Genomic DNA, 24881 nt, shown 5'->3' with positions numbered 1-24881 from the left:
GAAAATGATGAAAATATATGGTTCAGATCACTCAAAACCATATTTGGAAATGGAGGCGCCCTTATATGGTCTGTAATGGAGCTTGGTTGTCATCTAGTGAAAAAGTTTGTTACTGCTCCCAAACAAAATCTGAATGAAAGCTCATTTTTTTAGATATCAATCTAAAATTTGGAACACAACTTGTTCAGATTTTTGTTTTAGTTTTTAGTCTATAATATTTTTTTTTCTATTTCACTTACATATTTTCTATTTCACTTTTTTATTTGACTTCTACAATAAACAGCCAAAGTCTTCTTTCTATATTCCAAATCATTCTTGAATTACAAACATTTAAGTTTGGATAGTGCCTTTCCATATGAAGGGGGGGGGGGGGGGCATATGTCTTTATGGCAGTGTTTACATAATCATGGTTAAAGGGGGGGTGAAACACTCAGTTTCAATCAATCTCATGTCAATCTTGAGTACCTATAGAGTAGTATTGCATCCTTCATATCTCCGAAAAGTCTTTAGTTTTATCATATTTATAAAAGAAAGATTCGCTGTACCAAGTCTGAAAAAAACGAGCGGCTGGGGGCGTATCGTGTGGGCGGAGCTAAAGAATGACGAGCATGCGGAGCTATTGCACTGAGAGCGTCTGAAAGCTGTGACATCATTAAACGTGGAGAAAAAAACGTTATCCTAAATAAACCATTGAGATCAATCAGATTTTGCCATACATACAGTTGAACTAACAACACAAAGACATTTTTATATTTACTTACCACCTGCTACCAACACACGATGTGAACCTTAATCACTGGGACTGCTCCATCTTTCAGCATTAGACGGGCTACAAATCTGGAGTTGAACTGTACCTTGTTTATAAACCATCGTCGCCGAAATTCAGAGAACAAAAACACTTGCACAACTCCGTTGCTGCTCTGGAAAAACAAACTCCATCCACTGTCCCATTAACGCTGGGTTCTTTGGGAAGCTGTGCAGGGTTGTCTTGCCCTGACAACCAAAAACACATCTTTGGTGACATTGTTGATTTCGTAAAGACCTGTGACTTGAGCGCGCAGCCGCTTCCCTAAAGCGTTTGCTCTCTTGCTCTAGTTGCGCACGCGCCCTTCCGGGAGAAGAGCCCGTACGGCCCGTACAAGGACATTCCACCCTATCTGACGTCAGATAGACCCATACTCGAACAAAACTCTCCGAAACTTATGAGAAACCGGACGGAGTATTTTTGGCACAGAAATACTCCATCAAACGTCCAACTTTTTTTTTTGAAACTTTGTCCACGTTTAGGATGGGAATCCAAGTCTTTAACAGTGTAAAAAGCACAGCACGCATGAAACAGCATTAACCCCCCCACCCCACCACAACCACAAGAATTCATACTTTTCTGCAACAAATGGGATAGAACCATATATACTGTATGTGCACCAATAATAACAATAACTGAATAGACTGTTATAAAGTTGTCATAATAATAATAATAATACCTTAAATGAAATATGAGATTTTGGAATCATAACATGGCTGTGTCATGGCGTTGACACTATGGGAATGCTTCCATGTTAGCTGGTGTCTGTAGTACGTGTCTAAACAAGCCAATCTGGGGTGTGTTTCCCATACACCGATGTAACTCACTGTTTAACTACGATAGAACGATGCATCATTGAAGAAATCAACTAGCTAGTCACAACAGTTTCTAAAAACCGTACTGTCGCAAATTAGTCGTTCATCCACATTGGTTAATGATGTCACGCAGGTGGTGGAGTATCAACTTCTTTTTATTGAATTCGTTTGACATCGAATTCATGCTAGGTTTTTTGCTATAAATTACAGACATGGCATCTGAGGAGTAATTCTCATTTTGCTTTATTTCTAGATTCAGTCATAGGTTCGTTTTTACGTACTAGAGCACGTATGCACTCTTCAAAAACGGTGCTTTAAATCTCTTGACAAACTAAAAGACATAAATGACATTTGTATGTATAAGAAATAAAAGATAATAGATTGTACTGAATGTCAGCTTGGTTATTTTGCTCAAGATAAGGATTTAAGTCATCATGTCATGCGAACCAGAAACTATGCCTCTAACCACAGGTCGAGAGCTGTCATTCCAACCACTCATTTTTGCGATGCTGTATGCGAGCGTTCGTTGGAACTATGGATTCAGGAAAAACAGACTTGTTGAACTATGTTGATAACGATGGAACTTGCGACCATAGTTGGCTAACGATGCTTTTGGGAAACGCACCCCTGATCGGCTGAAATTATGGATGTTGTGATTATATGAATGTATGGAATGTATGGACCTTTATATTAACTAGACGACAGAAATGCACGTCGACAGCTTCTTTGTCTTCAGAAGCCACGTTTCTTGAGCATGTGTTTGTGAAGATAAGCCTCTTCCAAGACTCTTGCTAGGGGTGCATCACTTCATGATGTATGTGCTACGGCAGGTTGGTCCTCTCGTCTTTGATCAGGTTTAACTGTTTGGATGCAGATAGAACCTCAGATTCTTGTGTCCTTCAGAGTTGAGCCAAGTCCTAGTCGACGCTCAACAATGGTCTGTACTAACTAGGGGTTTGACGAGACACTTAGCTCACAAAATGAGACACGAGATTGTTCACAAGATGAGACAAGATTTTTGCACAGTATTTTATGTATTCTCTTCAATGACAAAATTCACGACTGGAAAAATAGCCTGCAGGTGCCTTTTGAAATGTTTTAACTAATCATCTTTTAATGAATGTCATTTCAGTTCTATTTTCTGAGTATGAATTATCAAATGCATTAAATAACAACAATATACAAGCACTGTAAAAGGTTTTGCTACAAACTCAACCGATTGGCTTCTCTCCTGTATGATTTCACATCATCAGTCTCTTCAGACCTTAATGAACAGTACATGAATTATGAGCTTCCAAAACTTCTGATTGAGGCTGTGGGTGACCTCATAATTTAACTCCTTTCCACAAATTGAAAATTTTTCGTAGTCTTATTAAATGCAAACAATAAGTGCAACCATAATCACAGTACTCTCTCAATATTCAAAGTGCAAACAGAGACCAAAACAGAGACCAGAGCTAAGAAGTGGTTACAACTACACAGCCCGGCCTAAATTTGATATTGGGAGATAGGTTACTGTATGTAGCCTAATTTGCGCGCATCACGTCGCAAATACTCTGTGTATAGGGAGAGGGGGTGCTGAGCGCACATTCTGCAAGATTTATCAGACGCTTAGGCTCTGTTGCGTAACAAATCCTCTGCATGGTCTTGTCAGTCATCTCGCCTTAGTCTCATCACGTGATCAGTGAACTGTGATTCCTGCTTCAGTGTGCGACTGCAGCTCATGCGGAATGAGCAGAGCAGACGTTTACAATATTTTACAATTGAAGTGACCTTTATCCAACTGAATTAAATGTTTTTTATTTCTATAAAAAAGCAAAGCGACAGTGGTAGCATATGTTAATTTCACCCTCATGCTCCGTCATGGCGATATCGCGAGACAGCTTTTCACCTCGACAAGAAATCTAGAGCTTACTCCCAGGACATGGCGGAGCTAGTATTCAAGTTCCCATAGCATCAGCGCCATGACGCAGTGTCATGGGATGCTGTTTCATACGTAACCTGAGGCATTTCTTCAACTTAGGTTTAAAAAACAAACAACAACAAATACTTTAAACTAAAGAATATATTTTAAGTCATCTAAACTGAATGATCAATTGCAACTAAATTGCTTGAACGACTGTTTGAAATCCAAATGACAAAAGTGTGCTTAAATCAAAATCATTTATGCCATACTCTGCATTCATTCATGCCACATTTCAATAAATAGATTACAATTTACAGAATATACTTAAAGTGGGTAATAGGCAGTATGCCGTGATTTGTATGTTGTTGAGATTATTTACATGCATTTTAAGAAACGTCCCTGAGGAGGGAACGGAGACGTACGTTAGTGACTAACGAATGGGGGTTTCGCCTAGAAGCCAATTACCTTCGAGGTGTTTAACAGCGCCCAATGGCGTGCCAATGCCATGGGCTTGCGGAATTTGCATGCGTAACTCCGCCCCACCGCGTGGGTATTTAAGGAAGTACGCTGGCAACATCGCATTATGTATCTGCTGCGGAGCCAAGATCTGAACTCCGCGTTCCAGCAGCACAGCTGACGTGGCTGAGGAACGTACGTCTCCGTTCCCTCCTCAGGGAACGAGGGTTACATACGTAACCGAGACGTTCCCTTTCGTTCAGTCACTACGACGTACGTTAGTGACTAACGAATGGGGGTTCCAATACAACCGCGCCACTCAGCTGTCGTCCAGTGCCCTGCGTAAGTGTGAGATCCCGCCACTTAAGGCTGTAGGACTCCCACTTATCACAGGATTACCAAGGTACACTGGGAAGCATATCCCAGTGAGGGAATGCCAAAGATGCCTACCCGTGGGGAGGACTTAGAGAGTACACATATGACCCGCTGTGGGCTGCATATGGGAAACTCTAGGGTACCAGCCGAAGGTGGATTTTTAACCCTAGGGGTGGCAGGGGCTTGCCAAGGGAAAGACACCTGCTCACTGAGGAGGCTTACGGTGGAAATACTCGTGTGGGGGTCGCCGGAGGGAACCATGCACACGGGGCACCTGGCCGGACATGAGGGTCTGGGCTCGAAAGGGCAGACTGAACTGATGTCGGCGTCGACAGTGCTGGAGGAGCTCAGGGCTCTCGGGGAGCTCACCTGAGGAGAATATCGCACGTATCCAGTCCGTGGAGTGGAGTGGCGAGCAAGCGAAGACACCAGAGCCTGGTCCATTACCGGCCCCTCGGGGGGGGCGAGTACATAGTCGGACACTGGCTCCACTCGGAGATTGTAGAATCTGGCGAATGTGTTGGGTGTCGCCCAGCCTGCAGCTCTGCAGATGTCTGTTAGCGAGGCGCCATGCGCTAGAGCCCAAGAGGAGGCCACACTCCGGGTGGAGTGTGCCCTCACACCAAGGGGACATGGTCGACCTTGCTGCTGGTAAGCCAAAACAATGGTGTCCACTATCCATTGAGACAACCTCTGCTTTGAGAGAGCTCTTCCCTTCCGCTCTCCACCATAACAGACAAAGAGCTGGTCTGAGGTCCTGAAACACTGCGTCATGTCTACATAGGCGCGGAGAGCGCGTACTGGACAGAGCAATGCCAAGGCTGGGTCTGCCTCCTCCAAAGGCAGCGCTTGCAGATTCACTACCTGATCTCTGAAGGGAGTGGTAGGAACCTTGGGCACATATCCAGGCCGGGGTCTCAAGGTCACGTGAGAGTTAGCCGGCCCGAACTCAAGGCACGCTTCGTCAACTGAAAAAGCCTGCAGGTCCCCGACCCTCTTAAGAGAGGCCAATGCGGTCAGCAGAGCCGTCTTCATCGACAGGAACTTAATGTCAACCGACCGCAAAGGCTCAAAGGGAGGCCTCTGCAGAGCACTTAGAACTACTGAGAGGTCCCAAGAGGGAACGAGAGGAGAGCGAGGAGGATTCAGTCTCCTTGCCCCCCTCAGGAACCTGATGATCAGGTCGTGCTGACTTACCTTTTTGTCTCCCAAGAGGTCATGATGGGCAGATATTGCAGCCACATACACTTTCAGGGTGGAGGGAGACAGCCTTCGCTCCAGCCCCTCTTGGAGAAACTCAAGCACGGACCCAATCGGGCAATTCCAGGGGTCTTCTTGGCGGGAAGAGCACCAGGTGACGAAGAGGTTCCACTTCAACGCATAGAGGTGTCGTGTAGACTCTGCCCTAGCGGAAGTGATGGTGGCTGCCACCGTAGGTGGCAGGCCACTCAAACCTGCCGCGTCCCGTCCAGAAGCCACACGTGGAGCTTCCAGAGCGCTGGACGCGGGTGCCATAGGGTGCCCCGTCTCTGAGAGAGGAGGTCCGGTCTCAGAGGGATAGGCCAGGGAGGGGCTGTCGCAAGGAGTAGCAGTTCTGAGAACCAGGTCTGGCTGTGCCAATACGGGGCGACCAACATGACCTGCTCCTTGTCCTCCCTGATCTTGCACAGTACCCGTGCGAGAAGGCTAACTGGGGGAAACGCATATAAGCGTAGGCCCTGGGGCCAGCTGTGCGCCAGTGCATCCGTGCCAAGCGTGCCCTCGGACAGGGAATAGAACAGGCTGCAGTGGGAAGAGTCGTGGGAGGCAAACAGATCTACCTGTGCGTCGCCGAACTGTTCCCAAATCAGCTGGACCGTCTGGGGATGGAGTCTCCATTCTCCAGGAAGTGGAGCTCGTCGGCTGCACGGTTCAGGTCTCCCGGGATGTGGATAGCACGAAGGGACCTCAGGTGCTTCTGACTCCATAAAACGAGATGGCGTGGAGGAGGCATCCGTTGATACAACAACATGCCTGGAAACTCGTTCTAAGGACACGCCGGCCCGTAGAAAACTGAGGTTCGACCACGGAGTGAGTGTCTGTAAGCAGGCCCGGGTTATTTGGACCCGGAGCGTGCCAGACCGCCATGCCCATCTCGGGACTCGATCGCGAAGCCAGTGCTGAAGCGGTCTCATATGTAGCAATCCGAGCGGCGTTACCGCGGCTGCAGATGCCATATGCCCCAGGAGCCTCTGAAAATGTTTCAGTGGAACCGCACTCTTGCTCTCGATTTGACGGAGGCAAGTCAGCAGAGACTGCACGCGCTCGCTCGTAAGCTGCGCGCACATGGCGACCGAGTCGATCTCCATACCGAGAAAAGAGATCCTTTGCACGGGGCAGAGTTTGCTCTTCTCCCAGTTGACCCGAAGGCCCAGACAGGCTAAGTGGTGGAGAACCAGATCTCTGTGTTCGCAAACCTGCTCTCGAGAGTGACTCAGTATGAGCCAGTCGTCGAGGTAGTTCAGGATGCGAACCCTGTGCTGCCGTAGGGTCGCAAGGGCTGCCTCGGCAATCTTCGTAAAGATGCGAGGGGACAGAGATAGCCCGAATGGGAGGTGCGCGTACTGGTATGCCCGCCCCTCGAAAGCAAACCGTAGGAACGGTCTGTGTCGAGGTAGGATGGAGACATGAAAGTAGGTGTCCTTCAGGTCTATCGCTGCAAACCAATCGCCGGGACGAACGCATTCGAAAAGGTGTTTCGCTGTCAACATCTTGAACGGAAACTTGTGAAGGTAACGGTTCAAGATGCGCAGGTCCAGGATTGGTCTCAACCCACCGGTCTTTTTAGGTACAATGAAGTAGGGGCTGTAAAACCCGGACTTCATCTCGGCTGGAGGGACAGGTTCGATCGCACCCTTCGCCAGTAGGGTGGCAACCTCCGCTCGCATGACAGGGGCATTGGCCCCGACCATAGTAAAGCGGACTCCCCGGAAACAGGGAGGAACCTGCGCGAACTGAATCGTGTAGTCGCGCCTGACTGTCTTCGCGACCCAGCGGGACAGCCCTGGAATCTGAAGCCAGGCTCCCAGGAACTGCACCAGCGGGGTCATTCGGACTACAGGCGTACCCGGTGTGGGGCAGCGATGCAGCGTTACCGACCCGGACAAGGGAGGCTGTTGGGCGTCCCGGTGTGGGGGTGCGGTTAACTGCTGCGTCCTGACAGAGGAGACCAGGGAAGGACGCACGTTCCACTGGGGTCTGCTCTGCCAGGAGGCTGGCGACAGAGTGGGATGCGAGTGGCGGGACCCGTGGGTGGCGCGCACTGACATCACCGATCTCTGGGGGCTCAGGGATGGGAGTGTTAATTCTTTCTTTGACCAGATTAGGGTGCTGCTGACCCGGGGGCCAGCAGCTAAACAAAGGATTCTCCCCCGGCCCTCCACCGGGGGAAGGAGTGGTCCTGCTACCATCTCCTCGAAAGAATTTCCCATCCCTGAGCCGTCCGTCTCAGGAGCGCCGCTTGGCCTGGCGTTTAGCGGGGCGCGGGGCGGCCTGAGGGGACTTGGACGCCTTCCTACGGCTTCCTCCGCGACCCGGCCCGGGTGAAGGCTGCTGCTTGGACCGGAAGCGTGTTCGCTCGGTGTCCCGCATATCGGCCAGGTTTAGCCACAAATGTCGCTCCTGGACCACATTTGTGGACATCACTTGACCCAGGGAGCGTGCGGTCACCTTCGTCGCCCGGAGAGCGAGGTCGGTGGCGACACGCAGCTCATTTAAGAGCCCCGGATCAACTCCACCCTCGTGCATGTCCCTGAGGATCCTGGCCTGGTAGACCTGGAGGATCGCCATGGCATGCAAAGAGGCGGCAGCCTGCCCCGCAGCTCTGTGCGATTTCGCCACCAAGGTTGATGTGAATCGACAGGCTTTGGAGGGGTGCTTAGGGTCGCCTCGCCAGGTCGAAGCACTCTGAGGACACAGTTGCATCGCAACAGAACGTTCAACCTGGGGGACCCCAGTGTACCCTTTGGCCGCGGCCCCATCAAGGATGGAGAAGGCGGAGGAGACTGCAGACCGGTCACGGGAAGACAACGGGGACTTCCAGGACCGGGCAATCTCCTCATGCAGCTCGGGAAAGAAAGGTATTGAGGGCGGGGACTGACGTGAGTCAGCGTGGGCCCCCAAAAACCAATCATCGAGCCGCGAGCGTTCAGGACAGGGTGGAACCTGTCTGCTCTGGAAAGCTGCTCGTCTCGAAGGCTTGACAAAGACTCAGTTGTAGGCTTGAAGGAGTGAAGAGGTTCTCTTGGCTCCAAAGCAGAAACATAATGCGATGTTGCCAGCGTACTTCCTTATATACCCACGCGGTGGGGCGGAGTTACGCATGCAAATTCCGCATGCCCATGGCATTGGCACGCCATTGGGCGCTGTTAAACACCTCGAAGGTAATTGGCTTCTAGGCGAAACCCCCATTCGTTAGTCACTAACGTACGTCGTAGTGACTGAACGAAAGGGAACCAAATATATTTATGAAAGAAAACACATTTAATACAGAAAGCTTATTAGATATATACACAATGATAATTATATGACAATGCCTAAAGGTACACAACAGAATTGTGGGTTGAAGCATAAAATTTGGTTGGGTTGAAAAAATTAAATCAAACATTACGTCAAATCGATTAATCGTGATTAATTGCATCCATATGTATATATATATATATATATATATATATATATATATATATATATATATATATATATATATATATATATATATATATATACATGCAAATATTTCTTAAATATATACATGAATGTTTGTGTATTTATATATACATATTAATTATACACAGTACACACACATATATTATGTAAAGACAAACTTTTATTTTGGATGTGATTAATTGCGATTAATATTATGTGTTCCATTATATAATATGTTCCATTGCCAAAGCAGGTCTTGCAAAAGGTGTGTTTACAGACTTTTTTGTGACTTTTTAGAGAGGCAACATCAATGCAATCCAATAATCGGCCTCAATATTAAACAAAAATGCTAAACAAACAGTAAAAAAAGACATGTGCAGTCCTCATGAAATCAAAATCGATCGTATTTACTTTGTTAGCACACATTACAGGTCTTAGGGTGAACAATTAATCCGTGCAAGTTAATACACCGAAAAAAATTGTTTGCCGTGGTAATCTTTCATAAAAATCTGAAAAGTAACTTCCGGTCTGGAATGGTGTTCCCTTTCCGATGACGGCTGTTTGACGGCTTGGGTTTGAATATCCTTAACCACTCCCCTCCAACCGTTAGTTAGCGAGAGATGGAGAGGAGGAGCGCTGAAGTAAAACCCTGCCCTCTATTCAATATTCCGTTTCACTTGGAAATACGTCACAGCACTGAAATAAAATCAGTTGCAACTTCCGGTTCACTGGAACTTTAACTACACATTGTCATATGAACAACCAGTCAGCAACTACACTGCTTAGTTAGTTGTCAATGATTCACTAAAAAGAACCAACTCATTAGAGTCATTTGAAGTGTCATAGTAGCCAGACCTCATTTTCTTTGTTTAAGGCAAACAAGGAAGGATAATTAAAGAAATCCTCAAACTTCATAAATTCATAAATCATAATGCATAAATTGTACCTCAGGGATAATTAAAAATAAATCTGCTTATGTATCTTCAGATTTTGATCTCCAGGATTTGTAATTGACTACTGTATTTCCTGCATAACACACCATAGCTAGTGAGGCAAATATCTGCAAAGGAAAAAGAACAAATTAATTTGTCATTTAAATGATATACAACTCCAAGGAATTAATGTATGACACATAATTACAGTAATGTCAACAAATTATTTCAGTCCAGGAAAATAATCCGATTTGGATGGAAAGACATTGCTCCACAGCTGCTATGTATATTGTTCATAAGGAAACAAGAGTATTGCTACACGAATCAGAGGAGTTGCTTGTCGTACCGTTGATGCCACCCAGCTGATGAAGTAGTAGCGCCCCCTAATGGCCATATTCAAAGATACAGCACTGATCACAGCTGCTGTCAGGTACAATACAGAGGCGCTGCTATTAAAACATATTCCCTGTGAATTGAGAAGCCTTCAGTTTAATGAAAGTTTGGTAAACAATAATACTTTTTAAAATTAATTTATATAAGTTAAACACATTTTTATTCTAAATTACTCACCAGAATTTTCCATGGGATCTGGGGGATCCTGGTGTGGGCCATGGTCAGGTATAAGAGAAAGAGAATGACTGTAAGCACCCAGCAAAAGACTGACACAAACATTACCCACCCCAGGGCAGGAACATGGAGGTACTCAGTCCCACCAATCAGGGTCCACACCAGAAGCCCAAACACCTGAGATTGAAGATGGAGCAAAGACACTTATATCGCACTGAAACAGCACTGTTCTTTGGATAAAGAGAAACACAATGAAAGTGATCTAAAGCAGATCACATGTGATACAATTTCTCAAATCTGAGGGAATGCATTAAAGGTTGGGTAGGTAAGAATGATCTAAAACACTTTTGTCCAAATTTGTTTAAACTTTCTTTATATGTCAATACATAATTAAAATTTAAGTACTCTGAAAAGAGAGTATAAAAATCGAGTGACTCTAGACTTTTTAATCTGCAATAAACACCGCTCATTATTTTCGTTCGGGCCGAAACAAGTGATTGGCTTGGGCACTCTCTCTCGCTACCATGGCTACCACCGCTTTTGCTCCAGGATCTGCCCACATGCGCGCGCCCCAGTGTTGCCAAGTCGGGCTACTTCAAACACTGTTGCCGAGGGCTGTTTTTCATGACCGCGGGTTGAAGCGATCCCAATGTGATATTTTGCCCCGGGATTTGCGAATTTTAGCAGGCAGCCCTACCAAAAAGACACATATTTTTACCCCCCAAACGCGATTGGGCGGATTTTGTTGTGAAAACCTGGCAACCCTGGCGCACCCGTTTGATTTGAGTTCAAGAGGCTGTATTTCTGCTGGACAGGTAATCTTTCATTTCGATTATACATTTTTTTGGTTTATGTTTTCATGAAGCATGTCTCACTAGCACACGTAGCTGCCTAATATAGCTAACATAACATTACTTAGCATAAAGTTACAATGTTATACACTTAGCGAACCATTAGTAGAGATGATAAATACTCAATATGCCTAGCTCAAGTTGATCGTTGTCGTGTTGAATTTCGCAAAATGTAACTTTAGATAACAAAATGCATAAGTAAAAGCTAGTACACCGCATCCAGGAACTTTTTTTAGAACTAAGTTAGCTTTAGCTACCACCCTCTGTCTAAACTCTTTTACCATGTTCACCGGGAACTTTACCTGCACGTTTATTTCGGCCCTTGGTTTGTTTTTATATACTCTACCAATGTTTATGTTGATGTTTTTATCTTGTATCTGTGTGTGTCGTAGACACTGTGTTGTGTGTGTATTTTAAACTTTACCAGTATCGTTATTCTAGCTTGATAGTGAGTACTAAAAGACATCTTATTTGTTTATAATCATAATGATAAAGTTAGATTTTTTATTACATGTGATTCTGACATGATGTCACTACTATCGAAAGCCAACAGGGCCAAAAACACGTGAATTTTAACACGTATTTAACACGTATTTTACGTGTATTTAACACGTATTTCACGTGTTAAATACACGTGAAATACGTGTTAAATACGTGTGACGAATCAGCGCGTATTTCACGTGTATTTCACGCGTATTTAACACGTGAAATACACGTAAAATACACGTAAAATATGCGTTAAAATTCAGTTTGAACGGGTCAGTGTCATTGGCTGCTGAAGACTTGGGTCTAACCATTTCTGTGAGCTTAGAGGGGTGTCCCATTCATAGACTAGGCTACAACCATTTAACATGCTATAGATCAGCTTATTTATTTTGTCCTTTTTTTTGTTTCTTTGTTGGTATGGAAAATGTAGCCTAGATAAAAATTAAAATTGCTATAATATATATAAAAATAAAAATCATGCCTTTTTGTGAATAAACACAGTGACATTCTAGCTTTAACATCAAAGCATTAACATTTGTGTGGGGAAATCAGTTAGAGATTGGACACTCATCAGACAAACAGTAGGTACACAGGATGTACACATATTATCCATTTAAATGATTTTTTTAAAGACTTATAGGGTGCCAAACTTTAAACCTTGTTTAAAAATAAGCAGGTTTACATTTAAACCATCATTTTGAACATGGATTTAATTTATATTTAAAATGGATTAACTTTAATCATGTTGCTCCATAACTTTAAACTCAGATTTAAATCTCAATTATGGATTCATTTAAAAGATTAAAAATGTGAGGAGGTTTAAATAAAATAAGTGCACCTATAATTAAACTATGCAGATAGAAACAATGTGTGTGTCGTCAGGTCTCATGGTGTTACTATTAAAAATGTTCGAACGACGGTTTCGGGTAACACTGATGGTTGAACTATGTTGATAACGCCGGAACTTGCGACCATAGTTGGCTAATGATGCTTTTGGGAAACGCACCCCAGAGCTGTATACTTATGTCAGAGAAAGAGTTGCTGGGTGGTCAATAAAGAAGGAAATTGAATATTAGTATTGTTGCTGTCAATGGAGAATCCATCATGGCGGCGAAAATTAATCGTAAAAGGTTTTAATCGCAGGTTAAATTCTAACCCCCGATAAAATAAATTTATCATCATACTGATGAGTAGGACATCATAATAATCATCGTAAAATGTATACTTTTATTTGTGCACATTCAAAATGACTACAATATGTCATGCCTTTGAAAAATAAAGAAAACACCAGGATGCGCTGCGTGCGTCTCGGTCTCTTCGGCTGCATTTCCCGATAACGTTGTCTCTTAGCGCGCGAAGACTCTAAAGGTATAACTTAACTAAAGGTATCCCATTTCTAGGCGTTTTCCCCGAACTATACCTTAGGAGGTTGCTTAAAGGTCCCATGGCATGAAATTTTCATTTTATGAGGTATTTCAACATTAATATGAGTTCCCCTAGCCTGAATAATGTCCCCAAGTGGATAGAAATGTTGATTGGTGTAAAACCGAGTTGTGGCTGTCTTTCTCTGCCTTTGAGAAAATGACAGCCCAGACGAGCCAATCCTGAAGTCTCCTGGTTTGATGTCCAAGCAGGAACGGTTACCTCCCTTTCCTCCGCCCAGAGAATCTGGCACGCCCATGCAAACGCTCGAGAGATCATGGGTTGTGAATGAGTGAATGCTGGCAGTTTCTCAGTGTTTGAATGTACAAATGAAAACAGAAGTCTTTTTTCAGTTCCTTCTGATCTGTGATCAGTGATTTCTGATGTGTAGCTAATTATTTATTATTCGTGCACACACTGCGGCTTCTCTCTCTCCAGACAGAACGGTGTTTTCGTGTTTTCTATCTTGTGAGTCAGTGTTTTTGTACGTCCTCGTCGAGTCTATCTGTTCTTAAATGTGCATACAGTCTGGAGTTTCTGCTCAACATAGGCAGAGCCACATCTATAGAGATAAACCTCACGCACGCCGAAGCTCGGCCTTCAACATCCCCGACCCCCAGTACTGCATCTGCCCACAGCGGAGGCACCAAACGCGGCGTGAGATTAAGCAGAAGGGGGGTAAGCGTGAGGGTATCCGGCTAGGCTAGCCAGCCAGCTTTCCCCACAATAAACTGGATTACATTCTATTACTGCTGTTGTGTCTTTGTTTGCGCTGTGTACTCAATGCGCGTCACTGGCGCTTTTCATATGATTGGAACATATCTAGAAATAATGCTATAATCAACACTTACTAACTCGTTCATCTCGCTGTAATGGTACATTGCATGTGTTACAAAGTTGGTAGAATAATGATGAAGACGGACTCGGCGTGACTGGGACTCGTGTTTATTCATAACTCTCAGATACAAACACAATAAACTCGCGCTGACTGACAGCGCTCTCATAACTCAGTAGTTACTATAAATAACTTTGTTAGCAATCGCTCCGTCTCCGTGATGTCCGGTTCGCGAACGAATCATTCTTTTGAATCGGTTCTTTTTAGTGAACCGAACCAGTTCACCAAATCGGACTGAATCGTTCTAAACGGTTCGCGTCTCGAGTCAGCGCTGATCCATAATTTACTAAAGTTACTAACTTTCTGACATGAGTGACAGCCCCTCCGACTAGAAATAAACTAATAACCTGAAGTATATTCTAGTAACTACAACAGTTCACCCTGAACTGAGACATGCTGAGAGAACTGATGAGAAGTGAACTCAGGTCCGTCTCTCTGGCAGCAGCTCGTGCCTGCTCGTGCCTCGTAGACCTTTTTAAACCACGCCCCCTCCGCTCATTTCAAATGCAAAGATGTCAGCCAATCACAACAGTGGGCGTTTTCACTGAAGTCTCACAGCAGACACGCCTCTTGAAGCAGGGCATTCAGCCACAGGGCAAACAGCAGTATAGAAAAAATGCCTTTTATTTCTAAATTATGACATTTTATGATGTAAAAATCATACTAACAATATAAGTACACCTCAGGAAACACTATAAAATAATAGAAAAATGCCATGCCATGGGACCTTTAAGGTATACCTTCTGAAGTGCGACGTTTGCAGGTGCTGTCCGTGGCGGCGGTGCTGAATTTGTTTATCAATGGCTCAAAAATCGATTACACAGGGGCTGTTTAACTGCGTTATGTGAGACAGCGGTGTTCATTATAATAGAAGCACTTCAGAAATAGTTGAAATTGCATTTATCAGGACTCGTGAGATCTTATAAATATAATCCAAATTGCAAACTTAATTCAACACCGTGGATCATTTATACAATTTTGAAATGATTGTGCGAACCTGCAACCTCTTATGCCTAAACGTATCATGCATCAACCCATTAACGGGCAGTATTATTGGTGTAAATCACTAATTTCTGTTACTGGATGACCTACTCAATAAAGGCGCGACACGTGAATTACGTGTTGCGCCTTTATTGAGTAGGTCATCCAGTAACAGAAATGTGAAACATAATCAACAGCTAGCCTACTATAGCGGAGAAGAAGGAAAGAAAGAAAGAAAGAAAGAAAGAAAGAAAGAAAGAAAGAAAGAAAGAAAGAAAGAAAGAAAGAAAGAAAGAAAGAAAGAAAGAAAGAAAGAAAGAGAAGAGTGGCGGCAGCTGAATTTCGGGGCGCTCCGTCAAGTTGGTCTAAACAAGACAAAGTCGGACCAACAAGATCTAAAAGCTGCTGAATTTGCTGTCGTGGCAGGCGAAATTAATTTTGAATTGCAGCTTTGGACATGGTAGGCAGGGGACTAAAGTTTTCACGGATGAAATAGTGCACATAGAAATGGTTCCGCGGACGGCGGCGTCTTTGATTTAGCACAACTATTCACTGTCTCGCTGCCATAGTTTGACCAAACTCCCCTCCACAATCATTCCCTTTAAATACACTCCATAATGGTTTGCCAGCTGATGTACCTTTGGATAATATAATTAAAAAGCTAACAACCATTAGTGTAATGACAATTGTAATCCTTGCATACAAAAAAACTAAAACAAAAAACAATTCAATTAGCCTAATTGAACACTGGGTGTGTATATTACAACTTCAGAATTATATTCGTATAGACTGACATGTAAAGAAGCTTTTTGCACAGTGGTGGCCACTAGTGGAATGAACTGTCAATAGTGATAAGGTATATCTAAGAGTGGTCCAGTCCAACCTTACGAAAGTATGACTTACAGAAGGTATTCTTAACTAAGATCGTTTCGGGAAACACGTATTAATGTTAAGGTACACCTTAAGGTTTAACTTAAGAACGACGTAGTGTTAAGAAGGTTTCGGGAAATCCAGCCCTTGAACATCTTCTGGCGCACACCATAACATTAACCAAAATACAACGAATACTTGACGAACCTACTTTTAAAAGTTTAGATTATTTTACGTTTAATGAATAAATCACTGCATGTTTCATGATAATCTATATTTTAATTGTTATTGCATACTGTGAATTGTACCACAATGTCTTATTTCTGTTTTGTACTTTGTAATTGAACTAATAAAAAAAATACAATTTTAAAGGAGCTGTATGTAGGACTGTGGCCAAAACTGGTACTGCAATCACTTTCAAATGACTGTAGAGCGGTGTATCCCCTCTCCCCCTCCCCCTGACTCGAGGTTGCCAGCTAGGCTGCAGGATCCAGCAGGAACGTAGGCTGCTACAAGAAGCTTTCAATGGCAAGTGACGTGTCGTACACAGTAAGTTTTTTTTCTTTCTGTTAATTATGTTTATGCTTCAAGAGCGATGTTTTGTGAAGTAATTATGAATCGCAAAAATTTACTAATGGCGATTAGCCAAATATAATCGTAAATATGAACGCTCGTATGTGACAGTACATTCCCACATGAAAAAATACTATAGTAAAATTACAGCAAAGCTAAATAACATTAGCAATGGTCATACAGGTCCACTTGCAGCATGTTTTGTCCACTATATATGCGAAGAACGAATGAGGAATAATTTTTACTGAGGTAACGTTAGGCTACAGTCTCAAATACGTTTTCACATTGCCATATATAGGCGTGCTAATGTTGTTTTCCTCAGCGTCCCAGCATAATGACAGAGAAAAGGGCTCTGATAATGCATTACTAATGTTAGCAATGACGACTCGCCGTTTTTATTTACCAAACAATTCCTTAACGTTACCTTTTCAATTCAATGACCCACCTCCTCCTCCATCTGCGCTAACCTAACGTTACTTTGCACGAACATGCATATCTTTGTTCGACTGTCATGAATATTTGAAATGTCCATTTACATTAAGTACAAGTTAGCCAAACATAGATGAACCTTACCTGTCCAGGAGAAAATTAGCAACGTTGGCATCAGTCTTCAAATTATTCTCCGTTTTCAGCCGTCTCCATCTTTCAAAGGCATCTCTTATACAAATCCTTGTTTTATCTCGGACACTGTCACAACGTTTTTCTGATTCATAACGAGGCCGTTTAGGTTTCGTAAAGTTAGACATTGTTTATCCAAAAAGTTTGTAGCTGCAGCTGTGGTAACTAGAGCAGAGCTGGCAACCCGAATGCCGAAACACTACTGACTTCGTGATTGGTAGATAGGTGGAGGGTGGCGCTTCAGGCATGACACAACATGTCAACATCAACATCAGTTGAGGGCTGCAACTTCACTTTTAAAATGACAATATCTTGGCCTGACAACTGTTGTCAGTGATATAAGTATTTGAAATTAACATGATTTCTTAATGTCTAGTGACAAATCAGGGCCATTTTATGATTAATTGAAATACATTTCTTACATACAGTTCCTTTAAAATAAAAAAAATTTAAAATTCTGAACGAAAAACGAAAAATAAAAGCTGAATTCTTGTTTTTCGTTTTGTTTAATCTTAATTTTTATTTTTATTTGGGGGGGGGGGGGGTAAGAAAAGAAAATGGAAAAAATTAAAATAAATAGGAGGATATTTAATTGTGGTAGCAGTTCAATATTTCTCCTTTCAGGAAAGCCAAATCAAGTTATACCTGTCCTGTAAGTCTTAAATAGCCTATTTATATAAAGTCTTTCATTATTTTAAACTCAGTTTAGAGCTAATCTAGGATTTGTTGATCTAGGCTTTATTTTAAATCGAGTTGTGTTGCACCACTTAATCCATTTTAAACCCATATTAACAAATCGGGGATTAGAATTTAACCTGCGATTAAAACCTCCTTTTACGATTAATTTTCGCCGCCATGATGGATTCTCCATTGACAGCAACTATACTAATATTCAATTTCCTTCTTTATTGACCACCAGCAACTCTTTCTCTGACATAAGTACAGCTCTGGCCGATAAAGTAGCCTAAATAAACTTGTAATGAAAACATTGCGGCAGCGCATGCGAATTTCATAAGACTGGAAACATATTTATAGTATCAATTAACGGAGTAGCCTATATTATGGCAGCGTAATTTATGATGATAAACCACTGTCATGGTTGGCGGAGTGACTATCTCCGCTCTTGACAGCGCAGCCTTGGTCGCTTGATCGCTGACCATTCCGTTTGATCGAGTGGAACGGTCATTTCTGGTGCTCACCTCATCATCCACGCTGCCGTTAAATGCTAAATATAGGCTACTCCTGAGCTGGCTCAATTTGTTTTATTTTTCATTTTTATTAGTAACACCATGAGACCTGACGACACACATTGTTTCTATCTCTGTTCAATCATCTGCATAGTTTAATTATAGGTGCACTTATTTTATTTAAACCTCCTCACATTTTTAATCTTTTAAATGAATCCATAATTGAGATTTAAATCTGAGTTTAAAGTTATGGAGCAACATGATTAAAGTTAATCCATTTTAAATATAAATTAAATCCATGTTCAAAATGATGGTTTAAATGTAAACCTGCTTATTTTTAAACAAGGTTTAAAGTTTGGCACCCTATAAGTCTTTAAAAAAAATCATTTAAATGGATAATATGTGTACATCCTGTGTACCTACTGTTTGTCTGATGAGTGTCCAATCTCTAACTGATTTCCCCACACAAATGTTAATGCTTTGATGTTAAAGCTAGAATGTCACTGTGTTTATTCACAAAAAGGCATGATTTTTATTTTTTATATATATTATAGCAATTTTAATTTTTATCTAGGCTACATTTTCCATACCAACAAAGAAACAAAAAAAGGACAAAATAAATAAGCTGATCTATAGCATGTTAAATGGTGGTAGTCCTATGAATGGGACACCCCTCTAAGCTCACAGAAATGGTTAGACCCAAGTCTTCAGCAGCCAATGACACTGACCCGTTCAAACTGAATTTTAACGCGTATGTTACGTGTATTTTACGCGTATTTCACGTGTTAAATACGCGTGAAATACACGTGAAATACGCGCTGATTCGTCACACGTATTTAACACGTATTTCACGTGTATTTAACGTGTTAAATACACGTAAAATACGTGTTAAAATTCACGTGTTTTTGGCCCTGTTGGCTTTCGATACACTACATGCACTTCTTCTCCGCTCGCCTCAGGTAAATAATGCGTCTTTCAGCTGAGCTGATCGTGGTCGGCGTAGCGCGCTCATGTGTTTTGGGGGCGTGGCTTTGGAAAGAGCCCAGAAGGGAGAAGGTGGAGTGAATGGAAATAATGAGCTGTCTTTAAAACAGTCGTGAGAGGTCTACAGACACTCAATTTTTATACTTTCTTTTTCTGAGTACTTACATTTTAATTATGTATTGATATATAAAGAAAGTTTAAACAAATTTGGAAAAAAAGTTTTTTAACCAAATCCTACCTACCTTTAACTGATAAAATGTATAACTTTAATACATGGATAAAAGCCTCTGCCAAATGCATATTTTAAAACCAACTCATATTTTAGAACCTGACAAAACATTAGGATTTGGTTTGTAAAACACATTTTCAGAACAAAAAAACCCCACAAAAAAAACCCAATTACAATTACTTTCTCTAATCAGCAGAACTGGGCCTTTCCACCACCCCTTTTTTTAACACCACGTCATTCTCCAGAGACTTCCCACCCTCCCTTCCTGTTATATACAGCCAAAGAATTTCTCACTGTGATTGATATTACAGGAAAAAATATTTTGGGTTTAGAAGACAGAGCTGGCTGTAGATTATGACAGGAAAGGGAATGCATGAATTTGACTCAGAGCAAGTGGTGGAAGGAAGAAGAACAATACAAGCCGAAAGGAAGAGTATGTTTCCCAACTGTTTTGATTGGTCCTCTTCCTCTCTTTCCGTAGTGAGTAAGTATCTTTATGACCAAGTCTTAAGTTTTGATGTTCCTTTTCACATACTGAATGGTTGCAAGCAATCCCTTGTGAAGTGTGCTTAATTGTATTGAATGTCCACTTGTGGTTTTCTTCATAATATTTGAAGTACATTTAAAAACTGTACTCACAGAAAATATAATTTTAATTACATAAAAGGCAACTGAAGTGTACATAAAAAAGTACACTTTCATTACAATTTCTTAATACACTTAAGTATACTTAACAAAGTGCACTTTTTCTAATGTCAAACTAAACATTTTTCCTTATAGTACATTTGAAATCATTATGTTTTAGTAATCTTGTAAAGAAGTACACTTATTTTGATGTGTTTTTGATTTTTGATGTGACTAACATACTAAAGTACATGTAAACTACACTCTAAAAAATGCTGGGTTAAAAATAACCCAAGTTGGGTTGAAAATGGACTAACCCAACAATTGGGTTGTTTTAACCCAGCGGTTGGGTTAAATGTTTGCTTAAAACAACCCAATTGATGGGTTAAAACAACCCAATCGCTAGAGTGTACTAAATTATAATTTAACTGTGCTACTCAATATTATGTAATGATATTACATAAGACAATACAATGTTGGATGTATAAACTTGAAGAAGAACATTTTCAATATTTGTATAAGGAACTTTCATAATAAATGTACATAAGCAGCTTACATACCGCATTTAGAATACTGCGCCTTACAAACACAGTGAGCAAGATAAAGGGGACTATAGTAAGAAAATCTCACTAGAAAGATATAAAGCAAACATATACAATTCTGGAAAGTATGTATACGGCAAGAAGAGAAACATTTAGAAATTAATGGTAGACTTTATCCATTTTTGCTTTGTCTTTGTATTCTCTAACCCCCAGTTTGACCCCAGTTTGAAATTAAAGATTTCAAATCAGGACCAGTTTCAATTTTACTATATGAAAACAATGCAATCAATGATCCTCCTCTGGGAAATGGAAAGTGGAAACAAAATGTGTGACAGAAAGTATTTTTCAAAATAGTTATCTAGATATTAGCTTATATTACTGTAATATGTTTGTTTCGTCACGTGACTTAAAATAGGTTATTAGCTAGCATATAAGATAGGCCTAAATTTTAGATTTAATATTGAACTGTTGAGATAGCACATGCACGGTATACTTACGATTTCTCCAGCCATAAACATACAACAGCCAGAACGAATAAAATTCCCATCATAAGCCAACTTGGAGTGTGACAAACTCTCTATATTTGAGCTTTTACTGGTTCTGTCAGTGCTGCTGCTGTCAATGCGGGACTCGGAGTCAACCTCCATTCTTACGGAATTACAAAAAAAAAAAAAAAAAAAACCTTCCCTGAATGAGCAACGAAATGATCCCTACTCCTAAAGGAAAGGAAGCATAGCCTACTATGGTGAAGGTTTAGTTCATTCGTGAAAGAATTGTTCTTTGGAGTCGAATCTTTTAATGTGTTGAACCGGTTTAAAAATCCATCTGAACGATTCGTTCATTAAACGGACAGAAGCGGTTCAACAGCACTTCACTAACCCCACGTCTCTTGGATAAGACTATAACTCATGTAAAATAAGACAGTCTCTTGATATGAACCGAGAACAGAGTTAGAGAGCTTGCAGAGTTACCTGCAGTCGTTCACAAGCTGCAAATGCAGACAGTCCTTTTCATCGGCAAACTAGAAGGCTTGGTTTCATGTTTTTTTGTGTGTGTGTGTGTTTATTAATTTATTTAGGCTATTTATTGGAAATAAATTGAGGTCATCCCCGATCTCTTTGCTCTTTGTGTTCTAATGGGATATGCTATTCACTTAATGACAAACTAGGCTATTCCAAACGCAAACGATTCTTTTAACCAGTTTGAACAATTCATTTTTAACCTTAAAACGGGATTTATTCGCGAATCGGGCATTAGCATATTATTTCATATTTATATGAGCTGAATTAACAACACAATGTAGTGGCACAAAGGAAATGCATACAATTGCCTTTTTTTTTTTTTTTTTGGAACGGTTTGTACTTTGTAGGCTATATGCCAGGGGTTTTCAAACTTTTAGATGCCACATACCCTCATGATCCTGTGAGAGACCCCCATTCTATATTTTATAAGGATCTGTCTTTTATAAACACTGAATTTATACACAAATAATTAATATCATAAATCTAAAATTAGTTTCAGTTTCATTATTAAATATTTTGATCTACTCAATGTAGTAATGTATTGTAATATATTTTTTGTTTATTTAGTTAATTTTAATCAAATTTTTTATTCATCTATTTTAATATTTTTTCTATTTTATGTATTTTAATCTAATTTAATTTATTTACTAGATTAATAACTACCATTTTTTATTTTAATCACACTTTATTTATTTAGATCTAATTGTTTACTCATTTATTTAAATTATTATTATTATTATTATTATATTACAGTTTCTTCTAGACATTTCCAAGGACCCCCTGTCACTCTCTTGCGGCCCCTGGAGGTCCCCGGTCCCCAGTTGGAAAATCCCTGGGCTATGCCATAGCTAGAACCAAGGCGCGTATGCTAAATATAGCTTTCGCTATTAGAAAGTTATGCAGCTATATATATGGGTGATTCTATAATTGCAGGTACATATGATGTCCAAAGCGATGTTATATTTTTAATTATTTTAATAATTTGTTCATTGTCACGGATCAAAAGATGTTACAGGCCATGACATTATTATATTTTCTGTAAAAAGTGTCTTATATAGGCATTTTTTCCCATCCTTTATCATTGTGTAATCAAATTATTTTATTTTACTTTTCTTTGGGTAATATTTAATTTATTTTATTAAAAGCCATATAATTTTCCTAATTTTACAAAATTAAATTAAATAAAAATTAAAGGGTGTGTCTAAATCTTGCGTCAATTTTGTTACCATACTTTGCCTTTAAATTGGTGAAACTATCTCCCACAACTCAGATACAGGAAATTGTCACGTTCCCTCACTGATAAGATCTGAAACACTGAAAGGTATGTGTGAAAATATTTTAATCTAAGGAGTTATTGTTACCACAATATCAAAAGCGAAACAGAATTTATCATCACACAGTGGGTTCTTTAAAAGTCTTTTAATCATGATTTCATTAGTGCCATGTGCTCTTAGCATTGATGCTTGCAAGTGGTAGCCTAGAAATCTAGGGCAGCAAATCTAATTTGCAGCCAGGGTAGTCTAGCAACTCTCCGTTGACTTGAAGCTGGAAAAAGCAAACTCTGGTCAGGCCAATCACACTGGTATAGCATAATGACGGCAGAGTTGCGGGGTGCTACTTGTAAACACAGAAGCTGGCGAACAACGGTCCTTCGAATCGGATTTGGCCGCGACTCTGGAAGACTTGTTGTTAAAGGGTTAGTTCACCCAAAAATTCTGTATAAGATGAATAATTTTGCTATTGGTGAAATAAAACACAACACCTCCTGACAAGAAGACTTCATGTGGCATCAGGAGCCTTTTAACCTGACATCATGATCATCGTATGCATGGTCATCTGTGATTTTAAATGTGAAGGTAACTGAGACAGCAAAACATTTTTATTAATAAAAACCAACACACATTTTGCCTGTATTGCTATTTTTTTTTTTTCATTTCCTTTAATTCCAGTAGGCCTATGTCACAAGAGGGCAGCAAATCCAAATAATTGAGAGCTTCATCTCTAACTGAATTAGCTGAATTAAAGTCTCCATGGCCAGTATTTTTTACTGTCCAGTATTTTGCAGAACATACCAAATTTTCAACAATTTGGACAACTAATTGTTTTATTTGTGATATCTTGATTTCACACACTTTTTTGTCTCATTACTAGGATATTAAAATATTATTTAAGTTAAAGAGCAACATTGAGACAGTCATTACATGACATGGTTATGGTACATCAAATTCAAATCATATTGGGAGCAACCAGTCAAATGTCTATTTTCTGTTATAATGTATATAACACGGTCACCATAAACCTATTATTTGATGGCTGGTAGACCTCATCCTTTCTGCCAGCTCTCTACATCAAAGGTTTGCTTTCACTTTGTTGATCTGATTTTTTATTTATGACTAAACAAACCTGAAAATGCCATGAAAGCATCTTGCCCAGCTGTGTTGCTGTACCCGACCAATACACTCTGTTATATCAGTGAACGAGATCTAGCTATAGCATTCAAATATTTTATTTGAGACTCAGAATACAGCTTTTGAAACATTACAATCCTGAAAAGGAAACAAGAGAATCAGATAGAATTTATTAAATTATAATTATTATTTTTAATTTAGAAATCCAATATTTGATTAGAAATAAAATTAGCTGATCAATCCGTAATCCACCTAATTGAATGCTATTTAAATCCAGTTTTATTTATTATAAATAGCATTTTAATCCAAATCTATTTAAATTCTTCAGCCATTCCTGGTGGAAAATAACAGCAAAATAAGATGTCCATTGCTCAGCACCCTGCGTGTGGCCTGTTCGTCTCAGTAACCTCTAATTATTAATTGTTGTTCACAGCGGTTGCCATGTAGTCCGTTGTAAAGGTTATGCTTTCGATAAATGCACAGTTCCACAGAATGTAATTAAGTCATCTCAGGAGGAGACGTGCTGTGAGACTCAGGCTGGGGTAATGCTTCAGTGGCAGCCATGTTTAAGATGCATGAGTTTTTTCAATAGTTTAACAGAAATTAAATGAAACAATGAATGAAATAATCAGGTCAGACAGATTATATAA

General features: G+C 40.8%; 1 protein-coding gene across 1 annotated transcript; it reads right to left on the bottom strand.

The window, feature by feature from the left end:
- Positions 1 to 9205: 9205 nt before the first annotated feature.
- cmtm8b (CKLF-like MARVEL transmembrane domain containing 8b) lies at positions 9206 to 21492 on the bottom strand. Its single transcript, XM_079837257.1, has 4 exons — positions 21299 to 21492; positions 10543 to 10716; positions 10319 to 10438; positions 9206 to 10100 (listed from the first exon to the last, which is right to left on the bottom strand). The coding sequence occupies exons 1-4, from the start codon at positions 21446 to 21448 to the stop codon at positions 10014 to 10016; spliced, it is 531 nt and encodes a 176-aa protein (XP_079693383.1). The 5' UTR covers positions 21449 to 21492; the 3' UTR covers positions 9206 to 10013.
- Positions 21493 to 24881: the final 3389 nt, after the last annotated feature.

The sequence above is a fragment of the Gobio gobio genome (genome assembly GCF_949357685.1).
Source record: "Gobio gobio genome assembly, chromosome: 15".
Classification (NCBI taxonomy): Eukaryota; Metazoa; Chordata; class Actinopteri; order Cypriniformes; family Gobionidae; genus Gobio; species Gobio gobio.
Note: the sequence above shows the minus strand (reverse complement) of the source record. Positions and strands in the feature narration are given on the sequence as shown.